The sequence below is a fragment of the Podarcis bocagei genome, assembly GCF_964188305.1.
Source record: "Podarcis bocagei genome assembly, chromosome: 18".
In the NCBI taxonomy this organism is placed as follows: Eukaryota; Metazoa; Chordata; class Lepidosauria; order Squamata; family Lacertidae; genus Podarcis; species Podarcis bocagei.
In genome coordinates this window covers 1,207,483-1,225,953 of record NC_138144.1, presented here as the reverse complement: position 1 = coordinate 1,225,953, position 18,471 = coordinate 1,207,483, and the positions used below count along the sequence as shown (strand labels likewise).

Below are 18,471 nucleotides of genomic sequence, written 5' to 3'. Positions count from 1 at the left end.
GCTTTTGGCAAATCCCTTTGGACTTTATTTTTTTTAAAGGAGAGTGTGTGCTCTTCGGCTCCAAGCGCTGAGGGCGACAGAAACCGGTTTGGAACCGGTTTGCGGGGAGAGGGGAGGGAGGTTCCGACCAGTGGTGTAGCGTGGGGGGTGCAGGGGGGGCCGGCCGCACCGGACGCAACATCTGGGGGTTAGGGGGCGCAAATCCACGGGTTAGGGGGCGCAAATCCATGGGTTAGGGGGCGCAAATTACTTGCCTTGCCCCGGGTGCTGACAACCCACGCTACGCCACTGGTTCCGACGGAAACTGTCTCCGCTGGCTCCCTTGGAGCGCAGACGTGGTCATTCTGAATCTCCTGGAAGTCCTACAAGATGCAACCCTGCAAGAGTCCCTGTTCTCCAAACTTCTCCCAAGGAGGTTGAACCGGAAGCAGCAGCGCCACGTGCCTTTGCCCCTGGAGGGGTGGGGACCCGATCCCTCAGCCCCGCCCCCATGTTGCATCGCAGCCCTCAAAGAGAGGTTGGCCCACCACGGAACATCTCTGAATGAGTCCCCCTTCTGCCTGGGTCTCCTTTCCCCATTAGAACTCCAGACTTCTCAACATCATCTCCATGGGTAGTCCTCATAGGTTTTACACCTACGGAGGACCCAGATGGCCTTTGGGATTTCTCAGGATTCCCAACAGGCCCCACGGTGAAGGTTCAGGATGATAGGGTTGGGGGTTTCGGCTGTGGGGCTTGTCACTGGTTCCCTTCATCCCTGCTGCACAAGTAAAATCTGAAAGAGCAGAGCACACCCTCTGACATTTCTCCGACGGAAATAGGGACATCCTATTCCAGAACTTATTTTATTTTATTTTATTTTATTTTAATTAATAATAATAATACTGCATTGCCACCCAGAAGAACAAGGAGCTGATGGAAAAGATACAGGTAAACGGAGAACTTTCCCCAGCCACTCTGAACGGCTTCCAACATACAGTATATAAAAACGTAACAAAACATTAAAAAACTTCCCTATCCAGGACTGCGTTCAGATGTCTTCTAAAGGTCTAGTAATCAGGGGTCAGCGAGCTTTTTCAGCAGGGGGCCAGTCCACTGTCCCTCAGACCTTGGGGGGGGGCAGACTATATTTTGAAAAAAGAAGAAGAACGAATTCCTATGCCCCACAAATAACCCAGAGATGCATTTTGAATAAAAGCACATATTCTACCCATGTAAACACCAGGCAGACCCCACAAATAATCCAGAGATGCATTTTAAATAAAAAGACACATTTTACTCATGTAAAAACATGCTGATTCCTGGACCGTTCGTGCGCCGGATTTAGAAGGCGATTGGGTCAATCCGGCCCCCCAGGCCTTAGTTTGCCTGCCCATGGTCAAGTTACTTATCTCCTTGGCTCCAGGGTTGCATAACTCTATACCCTCCAACATTTCTCCGTTGAAAATAGGGACGTCCTAAGGAAAAGTGGGACATTCTGGGAATGCGAAGCCAGGATGTCTTCTGTAAATTTGGGACAGTTCCCGGGAAATGGGGACACTTAGAAGGTCTGGAATGGGCCTGTAATTGTCTTACTTTGAAAATCTACGCAGACAGAACCATCTTGTAGACATGTTGGCTGGAGAGACTGTGGGCTCCAGTGAGTCTAGGGGTCTCCACCCTAGGTGTAAGGAGATACTCTTGGTGCAAGGAAGAGATTGGAATAATGGCATTGCCATTAAATGTTCCTGTCTGCAATCCACCTTCTGACCAAAACCACACAAATCACAGTTCCCCTGTCAGAAAGCAACGCATCTCAAAAGGTTCGTCTCCAAAGTCCTCGGAACCTTGCTCCAAGGAATCCTTTAAAAGGCTGCTTTTATTTTTATGCAATCCGAGGCACACCTCCCTGGGAGTCCCATTGGACTCAGGAAGGGTTACTTCTGGGTAGACATGGCATTATTGGGTTGTTGTTTTCGTTTTGCTTATGTATTCTGTGTTTTCATGTCTTGTGAACTGCCCTCAGACCTGCAGGTATAGGGCGGTCTAATAATAATAATAATAATAATAATAATAATAATACGTATAGGATTGCACTGTCCACGTCTATCACTAGAAAGGGACATACACACATGCGTCAAGATTCAGGTTTTCGTAGGTGTGACGTTGTGCTGGGAGAAGTCCTCCTCTGAAATTCTTTAAGGACCTGCAACTTTGCTGGACCAGATGAAAAGCCTGTTTTCCTCACGTCTAGCAATCAGATTTCTTCATCGCGGTTCTCCAAATTGTTATTTGGAAGAAAACCGTCTGCGAACATGGTGCTGAAAGCCACTTGACCGTCTAAATTTGTCTAATAACAGCCCCTTCTCTGCTGTAAGCCACTTCCTCTTGCAATAATAATATTAGGTAAAGGTAAAGGGACCCCTGACCATTAGGTCCAGTCGTGGCCGACTCTGGGGTTGTGGCGCTCATCTCACTTTACTGGCCAAGGGAGCCGGCGTACAGTTTCCGGGTCACATGGCCAGCAGGACTAAACCGCTTCTGGCGAACCAGAGCAGCGCACGGAAACAGTGTTTACCTTCCCGCCGGAGTGGTACCTATTTATCTACTTGCGCTGGTGTGCTTTCAAACTGCCAGGTTGGCAGGAGCAGGGACCGAGCAACGGGAGCTCACCCCGTCATTGCGGGGATTCGAAGCGCTGACCTTCTGATCGGCAAGTCCTAGGCTCTGTGGTTTAACCCACAGTGCCACCCGTGTCCCAGCCAATAATAATATTAATCAATAATAATAATACATTATTTATACCCCGCTCTGGGTGGCTCCCAACCGAATATTAAAAAACACGATAAATGCATCTCTCAAGCTGAATATTTTCTGGAACGAGGGAACCTGTGCGACTGGATCGTTCAGATTCATGGAGAACTGCGGGAGAGGCCTCACGCTTAGAAGAGGGTGCCTCGTGTCTCAGAAGGAGTCCTTGTTCTCTCCTGGAATCCTGCCCAGACCAAGGAAGCCTGCAGTTTCGTGCATACAACACTCTTGAGGACTATCCACATGGCCTTCCTCTGATAACAAGGCTTTCTAATGATCCTGTCCATTCATTTCCGTCTGAATGTGGCAACTGTTATCCTCAAAAGACACCTCTATTTCCCAACCCGTCCACATACTTCCAACTTACTATTCTTTGAAAGGGGAGCCAGTGGATTCCAGAAACAGAAAGGGGAAGAAGGCCTCTATAAATATTCCATCCTACCTGTGACATTTCAAACACCTTTTAACCAGTGGAGCAGCGCTTCCCTAACTTGCGTCCCTGGCTGTTTTTGGGGAGTACAACTCCCATCATCAGATAGCAAGACCAGTGGTCAGGAATGATGGGAATTGTAGTCTAAAAACAGCCAGAGACCCAGGTTTGGGAAACAGTGCGGTACTGTGACATACCGTATTTTTTGCCCTATAAAACTCACTTTTTCCCTCCTAAAAAGTAAGGGGAAATGTGTGTGCGTCTTATGGAGCGAATGCAGGCTGCGCAGCTATCACAGAAGCCAGAACAGCAAGAGGAATTTTTGCTTTCACTGCACAGCGATCCCTCTTGCTGTTCTGGCTTCTGAGATTCAGAATATTTTTTGTTCTTGTTTTCCTCCTCCAAAAACTAGGTGAGTCTTATGGTCTGGTGCATCTTATAGAGCGAAAAATACGGTGAATTAAATTGCAAGCTTCTAGTGGTCAGAGTTTTTATTATTTAATCCCCTTTTGCTTGTGATGCTTCTTGAAGACGGGTAAACATACATCGCCACCTCCTGCCTCGTCATAATCATCTAATACGAATTAGGTTCCATCCTGTGTGAACACAATGGGAGAGTGAGGGGAGCCTGCCAAGTTCACACAAACACACACACACACACAACACACGCAAATATTTTGACATAAGTCTTGCAGGATATACAGGGATTGGCAGAAAGCAGATCTGAAACTATGGATCGGTACATCTGCAAGGATAAAATAATAATAATAATAATAATAATAATAATAATAATAATAATAATAATAATAATAATAATAATAACAACAACAACAACAACAATAATAATAATAATAATAATAATTTTTATTTCTATCCCGCCCTCCCCAGCCGAAGCCGGGCTCACAACAACACATAAAAGCTCCCTGTCCCCTTCTGAATTAAATTACTAGAGCCCCCAATTAAGCCCAAACTCAGATGTAAAAGGCGAGTCCAATCCACAATGACTCCCAGGCTGCTTCCTGTTTCCCTCCTTTGAAATCAATGGAGCTCAGTTAGTGCTGCCCATTCACTCCAATGGGTCTTTGGTCAAGTTAGGTATTGCGGGTTGCATCCAGCATTCGCTGACATGGCTAACTGAGGTCCGCTCATTTCAATGGGTCCACTTTGAGTGGAGTTAAAGGTAAAGGTAAAGGGACCCCTGACCATTAGGTCCAGTCGTGGCCGACTCTGGGGTTGCGGCGCTCATCTCGCTTTACTGGCCAAGGGAGCCGGCGTACAGCTTCCGGGTCATGTGGCCAGCAGGACTAAGCCGCTTCTGGCGAACCAGAGCAGTGCACGGAAACGCCGTTTACCTTCCCGCCAGAGCGGTACCTATTTATCTACTTGCACTTTGACGTGCTTTCGAACTGCTAGGTTGGCAGGAGCAGGGACCGAGCAACAGGAGCTCACCCCGTCATTGCAGGGATTTGAACCACCGACCTTCTGGCAAGCCCTAGGCTCTGGTTTAACCCACAGTGCCACCCGCATCCCTGAGTGGAGTTACTAGGCCATAATAACCCTTTGTCCTACATGCTTGCTTACCTGGGAGCAAGCCCATTATATCCCAGAAGGCTTCCTTTAAAATCTATGGGATTCCAAAGCAATTTGCTTGAGCTGTATCATACTTGAACCCTCTCCCATGAACACAAACATTTTGGAAAAAGCAACTGACTACATTAGCGCTGCAATACATTAGCAGTAGTCTCTATAGATTTTAGCTCGGCGGAATTTTTTACATAGGTGGCATTTTTGCTGAGGTTATGATCTGTTTTTATCTTCCTGAGTTTATAATGTTTTAACAACTAGCTCTTGTTGTTTTAATGGCGTTCTGGTTTATATTTCAATATCCTATGGCTTTAAAAAAAAACCCAACAATTCATCGTCAGTTCTTTGGGTCATCTTTCAGGTCTCAAAGGCAAAATGCTAAATGCATTATTATGCCATGTGTTCCCAACTAAATCATACTCTTAAATATATATATGCTAAATGCTAAATGCATTATTATGCCATGTGTTCCCAACTAAATCATACTCTTAAATATATATATATGCTAAATGCTAAATGCATTATTATGACTGTGTTCCCAACTAAATCATACTCTTAAAATATATATATATTAAACACCTGGTGGGGTCTCAGGGCGGTTCACAGAATAAAACCAAGATATGTAAAACCACGAAATACATAATAAAAATAAAAATACGTTTTCGCTATCTTAACTCCAGTGTCGTTTAATTCTCTCACTTATCCACTGCTTATATCTCAAATCCTGCTAGCAACTTGCATGTATAGGTGGCAGGAGAACCCATCAGCGTTCTCCAATCCTCCTCGTCATTTCAGGGCCTGGGTTCGAGTTCCGTGCTGGGCGAAAGATTTCTGCATTTGCAAGGGGGTCAGACTAGATGCCCATCAGAGGGTGCCTTCCAACTCTTGCCACCCTGTGATTCTGTGATAATCACTGACAGGAGATGGAGCATGATCCAACTCCCAATAGATTCAGCCAGTGGGACCAAAGGTTGGAGTTGTAGTGCCTTCGCAACTTCTGGAGGGGCGCAGATTGTCTATCACCTAACTGCAACTTTGGACAACACTTGACTCGCAAACTGCAACAGTCTCTTGGATATGCATGTGTATGTTTTCGATTCATGGGCGCAGGGGGTGTATGTATACAGGCCCCCCCATCAAGCAAATAAATAAAAATACTTAACTAATCGGGACATGGGTGGCGCTGTGGGTTAAAACATAGAGCCTAGGACTTGCCGATCAGAAGGTCGGTGGTTCGAATCCCCGCAATGACGGGGTGAGCTCCCGTTGCTCGGTCCCTGCTCCTGCCAACCTAGCAGTTCAAAAGCACGTCAAAGTACAAGTAGATAAATAGGTACCGCTCTGGAGGGAAGGTAAACGGCGTTTCCGTGCGCTGCTCTGCTTCGCCAGAAGCGGCTTAATCCTGCTGGCCACATGACCCGGAAGCTGCACGCCGGCTCCCTCGGCCAGTAAAGCGAGATGAGCGCCCCAACCCCAGAGTCGTCCACGACTGGACCTAATGGTCAGGGGTCCCTTTACCTTTGCTGCCTTAGAACTTTTAATTTGATTCAACACATGTAATTATTATTAATATTGATTATTTTCAGTTGTTATCCTTGAGAAACGTAGAGAATAACAGGATACAGTGGTACCTCAGGTTAAGTACTTAATTCGTTCCGGAGGTCTGTTCTTAACCTGAAACTGTATTTTTTGCTCTATAAGACTCACTTTTCCCCTCCTAAAAAGTAAGGGGAAATGTGTGTGCGTCTTATGGAGCGAATGCAGGCTGCGCAGCTATCCCAGAAGCCAGACCAGCAAGAGGGATTGCTGCTTTCGCTGCGCAGCGATCCCTCTTGCTGGTCTGGCTTCTGGGATTCAGAATATTTTTTTCCTTGTTTTCCTCCTCCAAAAACTAGGTGCGTCTTGTGGTCTGGTGCGTCTTATAGAGCGAAAAATACGGTAAATTACGATGGAAAACTAAAAGTGGTTCTTTCATCTCAAGCGAACAAGAATGAACCAGGCAGTAGCCAGGAAAGGCAAACGGGCGCTTCCTCGACTCATTAAACCGCAACGCACGCACTCATTATCTGTGGAACTCACCGCCATGTGATTTTGGACTAAGCGGGAGTGGGCAGAAAGCAAAGTCACTGGACCTGCCCCAAGGTGAAAGACTTCTGGGAAAAGATTTATAATGAACTGAAAAAAATGTTGAAATATACATTTATAAAGAAACCAGAGGCCTTTCTTCTTGAAATAACAGGTTTGGAATTGCCCAAGAAAGATGTTAAATTGTTTTTGTATGCCACAACTTCTGCTGGAATTTTATTAGCTAAAAAGTGGGAAACCCAAGAATTACCAACGGTGGAAGAATGGCAGATGAAGATGATGGAATTTTCGGAGCTGGCTGACCTAAGCGGAAGAGTCCGCAACCAGAAGGAGGAGTATCAGGAAGAATGGACAAAATTCAACGATTATTTAGCTAAATTTTGTTAAGTTAAGCTAATTGGAAATAGCTTGCAGGCAACAGATTGGCTTAGAGATTTATATAAGTTAATATGTACAATTTTGAATTGAAAAGATATAAGGGTGTTAATGGACTAAGTTAAATTTATAAGAATTAGGATTTGGAAAGCTGTTATAAGGATATGCATGGAAATTCAACCAAGGGGAAGCGAGGAAGTCACTTAACAATGTTAATAAGTGTAATTTTAATAAGGTTATGATTTATGTTTGTTTGTGTGTTTTGTTCGTTTATAATTTTGTGAAAATTAATTTTAAAAATTGGGGGGAAAGAGAGAGAAAGCAAAGTCACGGAGGAGAAAGCAAAGGCGAAAAAGATGGAACCTCCCACTTCCACGGCGGTCTATCTTTGAACACAAGATAGAAGGGATAGTGAGAGAGAGAGACTGGGGGGGCTATTCGTTTCGTGTGCTTTCCAGATTGGCAACGGCCGGAGCGGGGGGGGGGGGTTGGACTTCGGTCTGGGTAAATAACAGGTAGCAAATGAAGTAATCTCCCTTCTACCCACGCTATTTTAAATGAAAACAAACACCGGATTGCGCGTAGTAGGATGAAGCTCCGTGTAAACGGAGTCGCTCCGGTGTGTCGAGTTTTCCCGAAAGCAGCGCGTTAGTAAGGTTTGGCTGACAATATTTTCGTATAGTCCTCATCAGAAAGCCTTGAAGGGGTGTGTTGTTTGTGCGTGTGCGTTTTTGCGCGCGATTCCATTCACACAGAACCCTCTCCGAATCCGAATTAAGCCGGATGGGACAGGAAACAGAACCCTTCGCCCACAAAAGGGTCTGTTTACTCGGCTGGCCTCTCTACCTCCCTATCTGAGCCGCGTTGCCTCGGTTATAGATAATTGATCCTCGCCGCCATTTGTAAAATGAAGGAGCTATACTATCGATCCGCCTGCGAGGGAGGGGGGGGGGAAAGGAGGGGGTCGAGCGGCGATGGGGGGGGAGAGGTCACTGAGTGAGATCAGCTGATTTTGACCTATTCAGCAACACCCAAGCCTTGGGAATAGGGGGCTGGGATAATAAAAATGGCTCCATCTTATATGCATAAGAGTTTAGGAAGAGACGGGTGGAGGGAGGTCGAGGAAGGAGAGACTGAGAAAGGAGGGAGGAAGGAGGAGAGAAATCGAGGGTTGGGTGGAAGAAAATAATGAAATATGGACTGGGAAAAGGAGGATTAAAAGCAGCAGAAATATGGGTAAGAGAAAGGGGGCGGGCAGGGAGGGAGGGTGGGGGGGGGGTCCCAAGCGCTTTGAATGCTCCCCTTGCAACCGACATCTCCCTCCGGCTCAGGCCCGAGGAGAGCGTCCTTCACCCGGGGAAGAGGCTGAGCCCGCGGGACTCGCGGCCACAAGATTCTGCGGAGCACTGGAAAAAGGGGGCTAGGCAAACTCGAGGGGTTAAGGAAGCAGCAGCGTTTAAAAAGCAGAGACATCACCTTGCCAACAAAGGTCCGTATAGTTCAAGCTGTGGTTTTCCCAGTAGTGATGTATGGAAGTGAGAGCTGGACCATCAAGAATGGATGCTTTTGAATTCTGGTGCTGGAGGAGACTCTTGAGAGTCCCATGGTCTGCAAGAAGATCAAACCTCTCCATTCGGAAGGAAATCAGCCCTGAGCGCTCACTGGAAGGACAGATCCTGAAGCTGAGGCTCCAAGACTTTGGCCACCTCATGAGAAGAGAAGACTCCCTGGAAAAGACCCTGATGTTGGGGAAGATGGAGGGCACAAGGAGAAGGGGACGACAGAGGACGAGATGGTGGGACAGTGTTCTCAAAGCCACCAGCATGAGTTTGACCAAATTGTGGGAGGCAGTGGAAGACAGGAGGGCCTGGCGTGCTCTGGTCCAGGGGGTCACGAAGAGGCGGATACGACGAAACGACTAAACAACAATCTGGGCTCGCCACTGGCCTGATCCGGCAGAACCCTTATTGTGTTCTTCAGGCCTGTCAGTGGAAGGGGCCACCGTGTCCAAACTGGCGCACACGCGACAGTGTTCATTGGCGATGCCATGGTAGGTTTTGAGGAGTACCATCAATCAATCAATCAATCAATCAATCAATCAAACTATGGCTGTCCCCCTAGACGTTCCCTGGTCGGAAGAATGCACTGACCAGCGTTGGAAACAGGAAACGGGGGGGGGGGGAATAATGGGTTTCTGGGGCTGACTGTGCGCCCAAACCAGCCATTTATTTCCTCTGAAGTCACGGGTGGAAATTCCACACGGGGGTGGGGTACAGAGGTAGCCCTCCAAGCAGGGATGTCCCTCACCTCTGGGCTCACTGGCAAACCTTTCAAGGCCCTTAAATTCTCCCTCGCCTCTCCACGGCTATTGCTAAGCGTTCCTTAGGGCAGCGATTCGTCTCGCCTATCTAACCACAGATATTAAGATGTATATTTCGCCGTCTCCATCTTCGAAGCTATCAACCTATTCCTCAATGTTTGGTTCCTTGTCTGTTTTTAAAAAATGATGATTCCAGAATCCGCAAGGTGCTCGGCATTTAATCCACCCATGCGTTTCTTTTTAAAACCATCGCTTTTTATTAGAAAGGCATTATTATCTTTGTAGCTCCAGAGACCCTCTTGTTATTAAGTAAAGGAGTAGCGGCTAAAATGATTTGGCTAAATTCTGCTCAGAGTAGCCGGTAGACCCATTGATTTGACTGACTTCCTCTTCTCCCTCCGTTTCAATGGGTTTGCTATGCCCCAGGCCGCAGTTAGCGAAGGGAAGGGGTGTCAAAATTGTCTCTTTTTTAAAAAAATTATTTTTTCATTTTCTCATTTTTTAAAACACCCCCCAAATCTTTACATAATCAACCTGCGTTTCCCTCGACTTTCCTCCCCTCCTTTCTGCGGTTACTTGGCTTATATCAGATGGGTGTCATACAAATATTATTATTATTCATCCAGTTCAAGCCTAATTTCTAATTCCCTCTTTGTATTCCCTTTTCATTATTTCTTACTGGACATCTTTATGTCGATCCTGCTAATGTTTTAAGTTGTCTACAATACATCTCCAGCTAGTTAGTAAATTTCCCCCCATTCTGATTTTTAAAAGCGTCTCCTTTTGGTTTCTTATTTCTTCCAGTAAGTTTCGCAATTTCTGCATACTCCCATCAAGAAAAATTGCCTTATGGGTTGGCTCAGACTGAAATGGACGGGCGAAAAGATTTTAGGCCTATCGATTTCAAGAGTTCCTCCTTTTAGTGTAATTTAGTTGGAGTTGACATTCGTTATTCGTGTCCCTTAGGGTCTACTCTGAGCAGGGCGCAACACCAGATATTATTATTTGCGTTCCTTACTATATATAATGGTGAAGGAGCGGTAAGGAATGCAAATAATAATATCTAGTGTTGCGCCCTGCTCAGAGTAGACCCTATGAAAGTGTGTGTGTGTGTGTGTGTGTGTGTGTGTATAAAATATAAAAATATTAAAATCGTTTAAAACGAAACGGCATTTTAAAGACACCACACACGCCCACATTCCTCTTTATACCCGTTGATCAGCCAAAATCTGCTGTGAATAAAACGCAGTTGCCAAGTTGTCAAGACCGCGTATAATCTGTCCACACGCGCGCGCACGATTGACAAGTGTACAACCAAACAGGAAGCTGCTACGGGTGAGCAAGGGGGATTCCGTTTCGGGATTCGTTTATTAATTAATAGGGCCAGTTAAAGAATCCATCTGTTTAAAAGCGAGCTTTCGGCTGGCGAGAGATGGATAGATAGAATAAACGTTCAGGTGGATAAGGGGAAGGAGAGAATGAGAGAATGATAAGGCGGAGGAGAATTCCCTCTCTGTAGGTTAAGCGTGTTCATTCATTTGAGCATTATTAATATTAATATTAATTATGTTTTTTAATATTCTGTTGGGAGCAGCCCAGAGTGGCTGGGGCAATTAGTCAGATGGGGATTATTATTATTATTATTATTATTATTATTATTATTATTATTATTATTACAGGATTATTATACCCAGCCACTCTAGGCGGCTTACAGCATATATAAAAATATAGTAAAATATCAAGCATTAAAAGCTTTCCGATACGGGGCTGCCTTCAGATTATTATTATTATTATTATTATTATTATTATTATTACATGCCCTTCATCAGCAACTCCCATTCATATACACATATAGGGGATCACAGAGTAGTGTAAATAAGCGCATTCAACTGCATTCGATCCCTGAGGCAATTGCGGATTTTAGACTTTGCAAGTTCCTTGCAGGCAGAGACCTGCGCGTCCTCTCTCGCCCCGCTTTCTCTCTTTCTCCTCCTTGATCCCTCTGGGTTCTGAAACTGCCTATTCCCCCACCCGTCTGTGGGCATCGCAGGATGAGATCCTCGTTGCAAAGCGGATCGCGCGCGCGTCTGGTGCGCCATAGAGTGCTCGGTCCTGCTCAGAGACTCACTGAGACGAGTGGACCCCATGCGTTTTAATAGGTTTTGCCTTCAACGGTTACGCACTGCTCAGGGTAGACTAATGGACACGGATAGACGTGCCTAGTTTAGGCCTTGGTTCGTTTCAATGGGTATTCTTCTGAGCAGGACTTTTGCTCTCAAAAGTGGCCTACGTGGTTCTCTCTCCCGCCTCATTTAATCCTCAACGACAACCCCGTGAGGTAGAACGGAGGCGGCCCAGAGTCCTAAAACGTTTGGCTAGATGGATGGACCGACGCGTGTCTCTCTATTTCTGTGTGTGTATGTGTCTAACCGAAGTAGAAAACGGATCAAGCTTCGCTCATGCCTTAGCTAGCACTCGGATTCTGCTCTTGCGCACGTCGGAACGCTGTGCCTGTGTGTTAAACACGTGGCTCACACCAGGCATTATATTCACCATCAATTCCGGGGTAAAATATTCAGGGTTGTAGCTGAATCACAGCAGAGGCGTTGAAATGAGCGCACCCAAGTTGGCCGTGCCCTTTCAATTTCAACGGGTCTGTTCTGAGCAGGGATGAACAAAAGCAGCTCCCTCGCTCTCTTGCCCCGGGAGTAAGGCCCATTCAACCCAAGCGGGCTTACTCCTGAGTAGGCAGACACCCGAGGGCGCTGCGATTGTCCCCAGATGCTCCCTGCAGCCAGCGATCAGGACGATTCATAGACAGAAAGGAGAGAGGAATAGGCCCCAATGTATATTGTGCAGAAAACCGGGGGTGGGGAGCGCAAGACTGAATAAACATCGATCTGCGTGTTGGCCTTGCGCATCTCCCCCCCCCACCTTTTCCCTGGAACGCCGCCGCTCCCTTTCTCGACACGCGGCAACGGGCAGGGATGGAACGTGTGAACGGACCTTCCCCCCAATACCCTGGAAAGCGTAGCAAATTGAGGCGATTAAAAAGTTATGCCGTCAAGAGGGGATGAGGAGGGGGTGTCATCTCCGCCGGAGCTGATCCTCACACACGCCAGCCACTTTCCCTGAGGCTCGGGGCCGCGAATCAGCGTACACGCATCCTGACCCACACACCTGTAAATCACACTTTTCTTGTAGGGGCGGGAGTTCCTGTCTCATTCCTTTCACAAGCACAATCATCCCGCTCCCCAACGATTCCTCTGCTTCTTCCCCTAGACCCCCCCTTCCCTTCCCTTCTTTCTCTCTCACCCCCACCCGCCTATGACATTCCCCTGCGGGCGTTCAGACGACCGTGTTCCCTCTTCCAGAGAGGCGCGCGTCAAAGGCGAGAGTCCAGGCGGCCAAGTGTGTGTATGTGCGCGAGCGCGTGAAATTTACAGCTGTTTGGCTCCCGCCCCGCACCCCTCTCCGGACCCCACCACGCAGCCCCCCAAGTTTCTAGTCCCTAACGCGAAGCCACCTACCCGCCAGCCTCAAGGCAGACATCCTCTGGAATTCCGGTTCCTGCAACCATTTCCACATCCGTCGGAAGGTCTCCCGCCCGGACTTCAGCTTACTCCACGGCTTGGGGTTCCTCAACAGGTCGGAGAGGGTGCCCTGCGAGCGACACAGGATCCGCTGGGCGAATATGGCCTGCGGGATGCTGTAGCGCTTCAGCTCGGCCGTGATCCGCTGCGCCACTTCCTTGGTGTTGATCTCTTCCACCTGCCCGGAGCCGCCGCCTTGCGAGCCCGACGTGGACGAGCCTTGCCTCTCCCGCTCGCCCAGCAGGGCGCCGTTGGCTTGCCCGTGGGGGTGTCCTCCGTGGGGGTGCATGCCGTTGAGGGAGGGCATCATGCCGGAGCCCGGAGCCCCCAGACCCCGCGCCAGGTGCTCCTCGCTCCTGGAAAGCATGTGAGGGTCGAAGCCGTTGGGCGAAAGTAACTTGTCTCCAGCCAGGTGGGCGCCGGGGCCGTAGGGGGCCAGCGACTGCTGCCCGTTGTGTAGGCTCAGGCCGTTGGAGAGGGGCGACAGCGCCTGCCCCATAGACGGCATGTCCTTCGGGTAGTGGCCGTACAAGTTCCCCATGGAGGCGGCCAAGCTGCGCTCCTCGCGCATGAGGGTGAAGCTGCCGCTGACGCTCCCGGAGAGCCGCTGGTGGTGCGGCGGGTGGTGCGGGTGGTGGTGCGGGTGGTGGTGAGGGTGGTGGTGGTGGTGGAACTTCTCGGAGACGGTGGAGATGGGCGGCAGGTGCTGCAGAGGCGTCAGAGTCGTGTAGGTGCTCATCCCCGAGGGCGACTCGCAAGCCATGCTCATAGCCGGGTGGAGAGGGCCGCCCAAGGTGTGCTCCGGCCGGTAGTCTCCCGCCCCGTCGAGGATAGACGCCATGCTGGAGACCATGGCCGGCCGGCCGTGCGAGGAGACGAGGTTGCGGTGCGCCGACGGGGGAGGAGGCGGAGGGGGAGGCGGCGGAGGAGGAGGCGGAGGCTGCCTTGCGTGCGCCCCGGCGGGGCTCAAGAGCTCCCCGGCCTGGTGGAGGCTGCCGAGCCCGTCGAGGCTCAACTCCATCGCTCGCTCGCTCTCCCCCGGCCAGGCGATCCCTCCTCCTCCTCCTCCTCCTCCTCCTCCCCCTCCCCCTCCTGGATCTCCGCCTCCTCCTCCCTCCCTCCTCCTGTGTCCCCCGCCGCTTTAATCCAGATCCATCTCAGGAGATCTCCATCCGGATCTCTTCTGGGCGCGCGCGCAGGCGGAGGAGCGGATGGTGCTCAGGGGCCGCGGCGGCGGCGGGTCCCCACCCCCCCACCCCCTCCTGCCCAAAAGCTGCGGGGATGGGCGCTCCTTTCCTCTCGGCGCTAGGCTCTGGCTGGTTTCTCTCGCTCGCTCGCTTTTCTCCTCCTCTTCTGTGCGCCGTGGCTGCGAATCGCGCGGCTCTGCTCCTCGGCTCAGCCTCCCTCTCGCCTTGACGTCACGGCGCCCAGCTACGGTCTGTCCGGCCCCCCCCTCCACCGACACCACCCCCAAACACACACACACACACACACACACACACAACCTGCCCAGCGTGCTCCTAACGAGCGCCCACCTGCCCGCCTCTGTGTGGCTTCTCTGGTTCCTATTATGAATGTGATTTCTGCCTCTCTCTCTGTGTGTAGAAGGCATCGACAATGGTGTGTACCCCCCTTTCTTTCTTTCTCTCTCCCTCTCCCCCCTTTCTCTCTCTCACACACACACCACAGGGAATGGCGAGTGCTGGGAGGTGGGCGGGGGGGAGCGGGGGGTGAGGGGAGAGGCGGCAGCAGCAGCGGGGAGTAAGGGAGAATAGCGATATAAAATCAATTGCGGCTGGAGGGTGAGCGAGAGTTTCAGCTGGGCTGTAGGGCGGGCGGTGAGGGGGGGAGAGTGTGAATCTGTGGGGAAGGCGAGAAGGAAGGAGGGAGGGATAGGGGTGAGATTGAGAGAGGGGGAGGGAGGAGGGGTGGAGGAAGGAAGGAAGGAAGGAAGGAAGGAAGGGTTGGAGGAAAGGAAAGAAATGAATGAAACAGGAAGCAACGAGAAGAAGGAAGGAAGGAAGGAAAGGGTCGGAAGGAAGGAAGGAAGGAAGGAAGGAAGGAAGGGAGAGAGAGAGGGGTGAGATTGAGGGAGGGGGTGGGAAAGGAAGGAAGAAAGGAGGGAAAGAGAGAGAGGGAAGGAAGAAGGGAAAGAAAGAAAGAGCAGGGAAGGGTTGGAGGAAAGGAAAGGAATGAATGAAACAGGAAGCAATGAGAAGAAAGGAAGGAAGGAAAGGGTTGGAGCAAAGAAAGGAAGAAAGGAAGGAAAAAGGAAGGGAGGGAGGGTGAGATTGAGGGAGGGGGTGGAAAAGGAAGGAAGGAAGGAAAGAGAAGGGGAAGGAAGGAAGGAAGGAAATAAGAAGCAATGAGACGAAGGAAGGAAGGAAGGAAGGAAGGAAGGAAGGAAGGAAGGAAGGAAGGAAGGAAGGAAGGAAAGAAAATGAATGAAATAAGAAGCAATTAGACGAAGGAAGGAAGGAAAGAAAGAAAAAGCAGGGAAGGATTGCAGGAAAGGAAAGAAAGGAATGAAATAGGAAGGGAGGAAGGAAGGAGCATCGAAGGGTTGGAAAAAAGAAAGAAAATGAATGAAATAAGAAGGAATGAGACGAAGGAAGGAAGGAAGGAAGGAAAGAAAGAAAGAAAGAAAGAAAGAAAGAAAGAAAGAAAGAAAGAAAGAAAGAAAGAGGGGAGCAGTGGAAAGAGGGAGGGGGAAAACAGGAAGGAAGGAAGGAAGGAAGGAAGGAGGGAAGGAAGGAAGGAAGGAAGGAAGGAAGGAAGGAAGGAAGGAAGGAAGGAAGGAGGGAGTACTTAGGCTATGTCTCTTGGGACAGGTTAGCTGAGCTCCTGATCAGGCGCCCCGTGCCCCGCCTGCCCTCTTCGCCCCTCGGCCCCGTCCGCCTCCGCCCCCGACTGTATCAGCGAGCCATACATCACGACACTCCATCGCGCCTAATCTCTGCCTCCATCTATCACGGGCTTTTCTGCTCTATTGGTCTATCTATCCTCGCAGGGGAAGGCTCTGAGCGCGCTCTGGTTGTGTGTGTGTGCGCGCGCGTGTGGCGGGGGGGGGTCCACACCGGAGGCCAGCCTTGCCCACCCCCCCTATTTCTCATCTGCCTAACCTTTGTGGGGATCGCTCTACGCGCCCCACACAGTCCCAAGATGACCTCTCTCCTTCCTAGATCCCCAACGACACCACCGGCCCTTGGAGACGGCGTGGAAGGGGGGGGGGGCTCGCAGGAGTGGCTCCGGCGCTCCGCTGTAGCACAGCCGCCCTCCCCGCGCTGTGCCCTTATCGATCACTTCAGATCACGGGGGAAGGGAGAGAGAAAGGATTTCGCAGATGGTCTGTGGGAAGTATTGGGGGGGGGGAGGGGAGCGTTTCCTAATGGGCCCGGATTAAGGAGCCGGGGCCCCCCCTCCACAAAGGGTCTTCATTGACGCCTCAGGTCCAGAGACAGCCTCCTTAACCTACGTGGGGAGGGCGGACCACACCTAGAACAGAAGCTTAAACTAGATAGCCCTGGGTTTAAGGATGGTTTTAGGAACAGCACTTCGGGGTTTCAGACCAGGCGTCTCTCCCAGCCCCCTCCCCCCGGGGGGGGAGATATAGGCAATAGAACCTGGGGGTCTGAATGCCATAAGTTCTGTTGTTGTTGTTGTTGTTGTTGTTGTTGTTGTTGTTGTTGTTGTTGTTGTTGTTGTTGTTGTTTAGTCGTGTCCGCCTCTCGTGACCCCCTGGACCAGAGCACGCCAGGCCCTCCTGTCTTCCACTGCCTCCCGCAGTTTGGTCAAACTCATGCTGGCAGCTTCGAGAACACTGTCCCACCATCTCATCCTCCGTCGTCCCCTTCTCCTTGTGCCCTCCATCTTTCCCAACATCAGGGTCTTTTCCAGGGAGTCTTCTCTTCTCATGAGGTGGCCAAAGTCTTGGAGCCTCAGCTTCAGGATCTATCCTTCCAGTGAGCACTCAGGGCTGATTTCCTTCCGAATGGAGAGGTTTGATCTTCTTGCCGTCCATGGGACTCTCAAGAGTCTCCTCCAGCACCAGAATTCAAAAGCATCCATTCTTCGGCCATCAGCCTTCTTGATGGTCTCAGTTCCCAGGCCTATCAGGCTTCAAGGAAGGTTACTGAGGGGCGTGGCTTGCTGAGAAGGGGCGTGGCCAGGCTACAGCTCTGAGGGCCAAGTAGAAGTGCTTCAAGGACCACATTCGTGAACAGAGTGTGGGGTGTGTCCCTGGGGAGAGGGTGTGCAGCCTGGGGGCAGCTCTGGGGCCCTGACAGATGGACCTGGAGGGCTGTTTTCAGTGGCTGGTCCTCAGCTTCCCCACCCAGGTCCTTCTCCCCCATATCCAAAAACTCTTCTCCAGCTTCTCAGCTGAAGAATAAAGGCTGCTCTCTTTGGGTTGTTTCCAGCTACATTCTACTCAAAGTAAAGGTAAAGGGCCCCCTGACCATTAGGTCCAGTCGTGACCGACTCTGGGGTTGCAGCGCTCATCTCGCTTTACTGGCCGAGGGAGCCGGCGTACAGCTTCCGGGTCATGTGGCCAGCAGGACTAAGCCGCTTCTGGGAACCAGAGCAGCACATGGAAATGCCGTTTACCTTCCCACCAGAGAGGTACCTATTTATCTACTTGCACTTTGACGTGTTTTCGAACTGCTAGGTTGGCAGGAGCAGGGACCGAGGTATGGGAGCTCACTCCGTTGTGGGGATTCAAACCGCCGACCTTCCGATCGGCAAGTTCTAGGCTCTGTGGTTTAACCCACAGCGCCAAATGCGTCCCTTCTACTCAAAGGAGCCCCACTGAAATTAATGGAGCTACGTGACCCAGGTCTGTCTTTTTAATAGGTCCGCTCTGTGTACAGCCAACATTGGATTTTGTCCAATAATAAATGAATATAGTCCCAACCTGCCCTTCGTGGATACAAGCACAGCAGGGACTGGATACTGACCTCAGAACCAATCAGATCAGGTTCCCTTTTGCTTGTTCCACCTGTGGACTCTTCAGGCTCTTTCAGGAGGGAAGCATCTCACCTGGAAAAGGACGGGTGTGGGCAGCTGTGAGTAAATGGTGTGTTAAAGCAGGGGGGGGCTTCCTTTGTCCCACCCTCCCTTGACTGGACTGTCACTATTGATTAGACCTGGTTCAGCACTATGCTCTCCTTGGGGATATAAGAACTCATTTTATGATCTAGCCCTGGGAGAATCCACCAGGGAACCCTCTGGGAGCTGTCCCAGGTCCTGAAGCATCTGACCTTTGGTCTAAGATGGGGTCTTCTTCTGCTCCTTCT

At 50.2% G+C, this 18,471-nt stretch overlaps 1 protein-coding gene across 1 annotated transcript in view; it reads right to left on the bottom strand.

Moving 5' to 3' along the window:
* The window catches only part of ONECUT3 (one cut homeobox 3), a 58,328-nt gene extending 44,093 nt beyond the window's left edge, over positions 1-14,235 (bottom strand). Inside the window, exon 1 of the mRNA XM_081177879.1 lies at positions 13,115-14,235. Coding sequence (XP_081034005.1) covers positions 13,115-14,198 — 1,084 coding nt within the window. The 5' untranslated portion in view covers positions 14,199-14,235. The remainder of the gene's footprint in view (positions 1-13,114) is intronic.
* Between the last annotated feature and the right edge of the window lie 4,236 nt (positions 14,236-18,471).